Source organism: Silurus meridionalis, chromosome 28 (assembly GCF_014805685.1).
Source record: "Silurus meridionalis isolate SWU-2019-XX chromosome 28, ASM1480568v1, whole genome shotgun sequence".
Taxonomy (NCBI): domain Eukaryota; kingdom Metazoa; phylum Chordata; class Actinopteri; order Siluriformes; family Siluridae; genus Silurus; species Silurus meridionalis.
Window position 1 is genome coordinate 13,395,192 of NC_060911.1, and position 7,509 is coordinate 13,402,700.

At 42.9% G+C, this 7,509-nt stretch overlaps 1 protein-coding gene across 2 annotated transcripts; it reads right to left on the reverse strand.

Annotated features, from left to right (window-relative positions):
- Positions 1–835: 835 nt before the first annotated feature.
- On the reverse strand, positions 836–6,332 carry mogs (mannosyl-oligosaccharide glucosidase). Of its 2 annotated transcripts, none has more exons than XM_046843469.1 (5): positions 6,116–6,332; positions 4,729–5,102; positions 4,402–4,625; positions 2,963–3,156; positions 836–2,846 (listed from the first exon to the last, which is right to left on the reverse strand). In XM_046843469.1, exons 2-5 carry the CDS (start codon positions 5,084–5,086, stop codon positions 1,097–1,099), a joined length of 2,526 nt encoding a protein of 841 aa, XP_046699425.1. In that variant the 5' UTR covers positions 5,087–5,102; positions 6,116–6,332; the 3' UTR covers positions 836–1,096. The 2 variants fall into 2 exon arrangements, with proteins under 2 accessions (XP_046699425.1, XP_046699424.1); XM_046843468.1 differs by having other exon boundaries at positions 6,079–6,332.
- Positions 6,333–7,509: the final 1,177 nt, after the last annotated feature.

A 7,509-nucleotide genomic window follows, 5' to 3' on the forward strand; every position in this document is an offset into this window, starting at 1 on the left:
CTATCTCCGGTTTTCAGAGCAGATGGCTGCTTCAGACAGGGGGCTGAGAGGGGTGTTGTTCCAAATAGAGGAAGGAAAGGAGAGAGAACGGTCTGTATTTATTCAAATGGTCGATTTGAATGACTCTCCAAGATTAACTGTTAACAGCTGGCAAAGGATGCTGGTATGTCCGTCGCTTGACACACGGATTTTATTATTCATTGGTATAATCCTATTACGGTTACATTAATATTCAGCTTTCTGTTCTTTTGCTGTATCTGATGCCTGCATGTCTGGCATCTACAGAGTTTCCATGAGTGTTTTCTGTGGCTGGATTTGCAAAAACATCTCACCTCTAATAAACACTTCCATTTTTTTTTTTGAAAAGTGAAATTGCCTTTATTTGAAATATATCAAATTTGCACAAGCAAGGGCAAAATAGTGATATAATAATGAAAATTATTTACCAATAAACAAGTAATTGCGGATTACCATTGACATGATAGATAAATAAATTCAGCACAGTTACTGCAAAAAATCCTCACACCGCAACAAACGTTTACGGCAATAATCAGATGCCCGTATCCAGAGCGACTTACAATTATCTCATTCATACAACTTAGCAGTTGAGGGGTAAGGGCCTTGTTAAAGGGCCCAGCAGTTTAAGCTTTGTGGTGGTCGGATTTGAACTCATGATCCTCCGATTATAGGTCAAAGATCTTAACCACTTAGTTACCCCCTCGCTCTAACAACCACTTGTTTCACTTTTGCCCCGCTATATTTTTTTGGGGGGGGGGGGGTAGAAAAGGTTTTTTTGTTCTTTAATAACGCATCAAAAAAGGAGCTTGCAGGCTCATTCGGTTTATCCGGTTTATTCTTTCGGACACAGCTGAATTCAAGACATAATGCTTGTGGTAACACTGCTTTCACTTAACATTTCCCCTCATTTACACCTGAGCATGAATTGATGTTAACCGCATTTAAAAGCTAAACATTCCTCGGACATTTTTACAAAGTGTGATTTATAAAAAGACCCCGAAACATAAAAAAAATTAGAGCACTCCAACCTAGGTAAACCTTTCAACAAGAGCACAAAAGATTTTCAACCTGCAGACAGTCAGTAATCTTCTGCCATGATGAGTACAACCAGAGCTGACCAGCCTGTAAAAGGGTGGCTCCCCTGCCCCCGTCCGGTGCCATCATTGTACTGCTCCCAGATATATCCAGTTTCATGGTACTGTTTGTAAATGTTATTGACGACATTAGTCCTGAGCTCTTGATAGATCTCGGCAGCTTCCTCCCGGTAGGGTCCCTCGATACTGCTGTAATGGTGAAGTGCCTTTAGTGCCAGATAGTTGATGTTGATCCATATAGCACCACGCCAGTAGGGGGCATCGTGCTCTGTATTGCGCTTCATATAAATAGGATCCGAACGGGAAAGCGAGCGCAAGCCGTACGGCGTCCACAAGCGAGTGGGATCCCGGATGTCTTTCAAAATGTGCTCTAGTTTTTGAGAGTCAGGTGTTAGGATGTGTAGCAAGAACGGAAACAGACTAACGTACCCAAGAGCGTTCACGTACTGCAGCTTGGGGGCTTTGCGCACTGAGCGCACCAGACGTTTCGCCGGTAACGGCTGGTTCATCTGCCCGGGGGGCACAAAAATCTTTTCCTGCAGCAATGATACAGCCGCGGTGTGATTCCCATAGTCACAGAAGGCATGATGCTGCTCGGACCAGTGCAACTCATTTAGCAGGCTGTTGTTACTAAGGGTCAAGGAGGTGTGTTCGTATTCCTGATGTGGTTCTCCAAGTATTCTCGATATGCTAGTCATGACACGTGAGGCTAAAGTCATCCAACAGTGCAAATCTACGTGTCGTTCGTCTTCGGAAGGGTGTGACGCACGAGGATAGTCATCCAGCCCAGACGTCAAAGTCTTAGGGTTGAGGAAACTGTTGGTGTCCTTGTCCCTGCCACGCCAACGATAAGAGTTAGGCAAGGGTCCAGCTTGAGTGGTGTTATACCACTCAAACCATGAGTGCAATCGGGGGTACAGTCTTTGGAGGAAATGTAGAGTATTCTGGGCATCTGGATGTGCATCAAGCTGCTCCAAAATCTCCTCCAGGAGTAGAAAGAATGTTGGTGGGTTTGCATTTTCAGTGTGTTGCACCACAAACTCAGAAGGCACCTTGCTGAGCGCCTCGTCACCCAGGATCTGCTCACGTGGAATCCAGCCTTCCACGTTGATCGAATCCAACCAGTGAGCAACAGCCTCACGTGCCACCTGGGCATCCCACTTGTTGATGAGGAGCTGGTGAAATCCTTCATCCCACAGAAAACCACGTGGGAAGAAGGAACGGGAGGGCACTGCAGTGAACAAAGCACCCTCCGGGTAAAAAACGGGGTGCTCATTATAAATCGACTGAACAATGGACTGTCCAAAAAAGTAGCCCATACCTCCAAGCATGTTGCTCAGGGCAGCTTTGGCAAACCTCACTTGGGCTTGAGTGAACCCTCTGGCCTGAAGTCCGAAGGTCTCCTCAAACTTCTCATTGTAAGACGACTTTAACCTTGTGAGCTCCTTGGTCAAAACAGAGCCCATCAGCTGATCAGGTCGGTCATGGAAGCTTCCGGATTCAAATAAAACCTCAATTTGAAAGGGGACTTGGACGGTAACCTGGTGCACCACAAAGTCACTATGGATGCGTTTATCGTTTTGTTGTTGCGGAGGAGGCGTGTAGGTATCCACAGCGATGTAATGGTTCTTCTCTGTGGCAGATGAACTAAAAACAAATCTGCGACTCAGGCTGGACTTCACTATGTTTGTTAATTGGTCCAGACCGGGGCTCAGAGTCTGCAAATAATTATAGCTGGGGAGAAGAAACATGGCTGGTTAGAAAATATCTTGTGTTATCACTCTGAACGTCCCTGGTCTCGTGTAGATATGATATAGATTTGTGTAGATATGGTTTATCAGTTGAAATACCTGGCGTGTTTACTGGGAGACCCCTCTCCATCCGAAGGTTTGCCAAAAATGATCTTGAAGCTTCCCAGTTCCTCTGAAGTGCCTGTAACGTGGCTCAGCCTCGTCTTACTGTCTAAGTGAGCTTGCAAGGAACCCTGGGTATCTGTTGCCACGTAGAACAATAATGAGATGACTGGGGCATGAGCGGCAGTATTCTGAAAAATCCAGGGGGGGAAAGAAAAAAAAAAAAAAAAAAAAAAAAAAAAAAAGAGCACAAGGTATTAAGATTTTCCGTAAATTATGGGACATACAGGTGGTGGACAAATGAGAAATACTTTTGCCAGCGGTCCACTAGACAAGTTAAAGCTTTGGTGAATTTGCGCAGTCCCACAGCGTGGGACTAAATGCCTGGGCTAATGAGTTAACCCATTAAAGAACAGTTAGAAGTCATATGCTTAATTAGTGGTCCACGTTTTTGTTAGCACTAAATCCTGTCTTTAAGTCATCTTTTTTTACCCCTTGCTAAATCTTACAGAAGGTATTGGAATTCCTGGATGAGAGATTAATCATCATAAAAAACAATTCTTAGAAGCTTTCCAATGCAGGAAAATTGCATCAAGACAAACAAACCGAGACTACATAACACACCAGAACATGGACTCTTCCAGCATTCGAAAAGGAGAAGCATGTAAGCTGCTATTAAAGCTAATTCAACTTGAACTAAAGGCTGCCCTACCCTGTGGAGGTCGACCGATTTATTGGTTTCGCCGATAAAAATCTTCTTAGCAAAAATCCATCCCGATAGTTTTTCCGGCTTCCGGGCCGCAGTCGTCACGAGAGCGGCCTCTAGAGGCAAATCACTTATGCCGCATGCTGTATGTTTTTAACGAGAGACGTCGTGCTGCATGGAGAGTGCTATATTGCACTTATCATTTTTTTGCTTACAAATATATGAATATATTAAGCCTTAAATATAAATATTTTCTGTAGCACATTTTCATGATTCCCCACTTCTTTTTTTTTATTGGAATAAAGGTTGTTTGTTTTTTTATCCAGCACCCAAAATTATCGGTCAACCTCTCTTACCCTGTATACTCCCCGCCAATGTCCGGTCCCTTCTCAATTTTCACTTGGGCAATTCCCAGGATGATGATAAACGCCGACTTTGAGCCATTTAAAAGTCAGTCAAACTCCATACCAGCAACTCTCTACGTGCTGCCCTTCTTAATACCCAGTACTTGAAAGTACAAAGTTCTTTCATTTGTCTTGGGAACAGGGGAATTCGCTTCATTGGCTGCCGTTTTTTAAACTCTTGTCACGTCCAATGTCTGCATACGATTCAAAAGCACGTCCAACTACTGGTGCCACCGGTTATTTTAGTGATCGAGTATTCTAACGATTATTCCACGAGTAATCGGATAAGATATAATAGATATAATCGATTTCAATAGGATACTTACGTGTTGCTTGCCGCCGATTCTCCACGTCCAGTCACCGCCGTGTTTCCCTCCCATTCGTTTCACGAAAGTCGTCGTGAGAGTAAAATCCGTGTCTTGGATGTGCTGCGTGCCGAAGTTGATGCCATCGTGCATTAACCAGCCGTAGGAACGCAATCCGTCCCCTTGCTCACACGTGTGCCTCAGGTCCACCCCCTTGGGTGAGAACTGCCGCATCCACATCAAGCCTAGAATAGAGGCATATGAATGCCGTGACGTTAGCAGATGGTCTTTTAGTCCCTATGAAACAAATGCTAAAGGGTGTAAAGCTCCCTCGAAAACCGCTCGTACCTGTCACGACGGATCTCGGACTCCTCGTCTTCATTCCAAAATAAACCTGGGGACGATAGGAGCCCCAGAACCTCTCAGGAGACACAGCAGAGGTGGTGCTGTTGGCATCTAAAACGCGACGTGACGGATGCAGGGTCACTGCTCTCCTGGCCAAGGCCGAGCGCATGTACAAGGCATAAAAGAACCAGGCGAGGCTGAACATGCACAAGCCAATAGAGATGTTGATGAAGATCCTGCCGATATCCGTCTTTGCTTTCTTCTTTTCCTTTTCCTTACGGACCAGAGCTGGTGGTTTCTCCTGTTTCTGAGAGAGAGGCTGTCCATCTGCGGCCACGTTCCTCTTCCGCGGCCTCCCCATATTTTACTTGACCTGACTGGGATACGGGCAGAACGCTCATTTACGACAAAAAGAAAAAGATGTGTGTGTGTGTGGGGTATACTAGAATTTTTTTCACTTTATTGCACTTTTTGAACCAACACAGCTGTATAATGTGTGTTCCTTCCTTCCTAAACATTTAATCATTAAACCTCCATGTTTTCAGTAGATAGAAAGGGTTATCAATATGAATGATCTGAAGGTTCAAAATCTGAATGAACGAAAGAGTGAAATAGGTGGTTGTATTGCGAGGGATGTTTCAGTTTGATATATATTGTTTATGGTTTAAGCTTTTTTTTATTACATTTTTAAATAAATTTCAATGATACAATTATTTTATACACTGCCTAGATCCTATCCTAGATCACTAGTGCAGAAGACTCTAGATCATAAAACTAGTGTAGAAGACCCTAGATCACTACACTTGTGCAGAAGACCCTGGATCATAAAACTAGTGAAGAAGACCCTAGATCACTACGCTATTGCAGAAGACCCTGGATCATAAAACTAGTGTAGAAGACCCTGGATCAGTACACTTGTGCAGAAGACCCTGGATCATAAAACTAGTGAAGAAGACCCTAGATCATAACACTTGTGAAGAAGACCCTAGATCACTACAATAGTGCAATAGACCCTAGATCACTACAGTAGTGCAGAAGACCCTAAATCACTACAGTAGTGCAGAAGACCCTAAATCACTACAGTAGTGCAGAAGACCCTAAATCACTACAGTATTTAATAGTAAAAAGACTAATAGTAGCAGTAATAATAGTAGTAAGAACACTAGTAATAGTAGTAGTGGTAGTTGAATAATGGTAATACAGACCCGGAAATACAGAATGAATGAAAATATAAATCCTTGCCTAGCTTCTTTTCAAGCCTTTTAAATTCAAACCTTACAATCTGTCCCGGTAACAATAAAAATCCCCCATAAATAATCGCGGTTTAATCATTAAGTCACAGAATTACATTACCTTAACAGACACTGATTATCGGTTCCACCATCCCTACCTGCTGTAGGCAGCAAGGGAACTTCCCGGTATGACGTGTCATTAGAGCGCGTATCTCTTTCCTGATTGGTCGGCAGCCCTTCTCTTCGTCGCGCCTATAGAAATGTCAAATCTTTCACACGCACTATTTTTCGAGACGCCATTATTCATGTTAGACCCTGCAGTGCCTGAAAATGGTGTTTGTTCGAACTTCTCAAGCGAAAAATAAAGCGGCGTCTCTTTCGCTCGCTTCCGTCGCATGTTGATGACGTATAAAAGAAGTGGGCGGGACTATCAGAAATGGCGCCGGTACCTGGTAACGTTGCCTCGGCCGCCATATTGGAAAGGTCGATATTGAGCGTATTTAGACTTTTTCCTGAGTGAAAGAAAATGATATAAATGCAAATAAACACAGTCCTGATCCACTAATGATAAAAGGAAAGATGAACAAATAAATTAAAAGCAAACAAATATGCTGTATAATCCAAAAGATTGTGACAATTTTTTGTGGAAAGCCTTCAACAGAAGATTGGAGCTTATTGAGCTATTGGTGGAATAAATCTGGAATGAGATGGATTTAATTGCCAGGGGGCTCGTTCTAATAAACTCTGTGGCAAATTATGTGAAAAAAAAAAACCCTTCACTTGAACTTGGAGACTGTTAGAGGTTTTCCATGCGATCTACGATGCCCGTGGTGCCTTTTCTGATCATGGAAGAATCACACAGCATGGCGCATATGTTCTTCTTCAGTTAGATGCAGATAATAGACAAGAATATATACACACAAACCTGACCTTAAACTGTTCCTGATTGGGTAAGAAGACATAATAACTGGAAATGTGTGAACCCAGATAAAGACTTCCTGTATACCTTACATACTCTCATCGTAAAGATCCTATAGACACTGAACAAACAACATACAGCTAGTCGTCGACTTACAACCTATGCAACTTACGACCATTCGACTTTACGACCACAATCGCTAGCCGTGGCGTACGTTATTTTTTTACCAGCTTCCGGCATAATTTTACAGTACTGTACATATAGCCAACTCTACTTACAACCAAATCGTATTACGACCGATTTGTCGGTCCCAATTGTGGTCGTAAGTCGACGACTACCTGTAATGTGTTTAGAGAACCAGCGTGAGGCTCATTTAAATACTAAAAACCCAACCGTGTTCCAGCATGTCAATGCCCTTGTGCACAAAGCAAACACGAAAATACGTTTTACATGAGTTGCAATAAAAGACCAGTACAGTGGTCCCTCGGAACTCACAGAGGTTACGTTGTAAGACAATCCGCAATATCAATAATTCATCTAGACATTATGTCGCTTTAATCGAATAATTGTTAAAAAATTTTATGATAATTTGTTAGATATTTTAAGATAATCTGCAACTTGCTGTTAGTTAGG

Bases quoted from the DNA above. Each gene is read 5' to 3' on its own strand.
- mogs (XM_046843469.1), bottom strand. From the start codon at position 5,086: ATGGGGAGGCCGCGGAAGAGGAACGTGGCCGCAGATGGACAGCCTCTC. The intron at 3,157-4,401 runs GTAAGTATCCTA...TGGATTTTTCAG, and splicing joins GAATCGGCGGCAAGCAACAC to AATACTGCCGCTCATGCCCC. The intron at 2,847-2,962 runs GTATTTCAACTG...TCTTCTCCCCAG, and splicing joins TCTCCCAGTAAACACGCCAG to CTATAATTATTTGCAGACTC.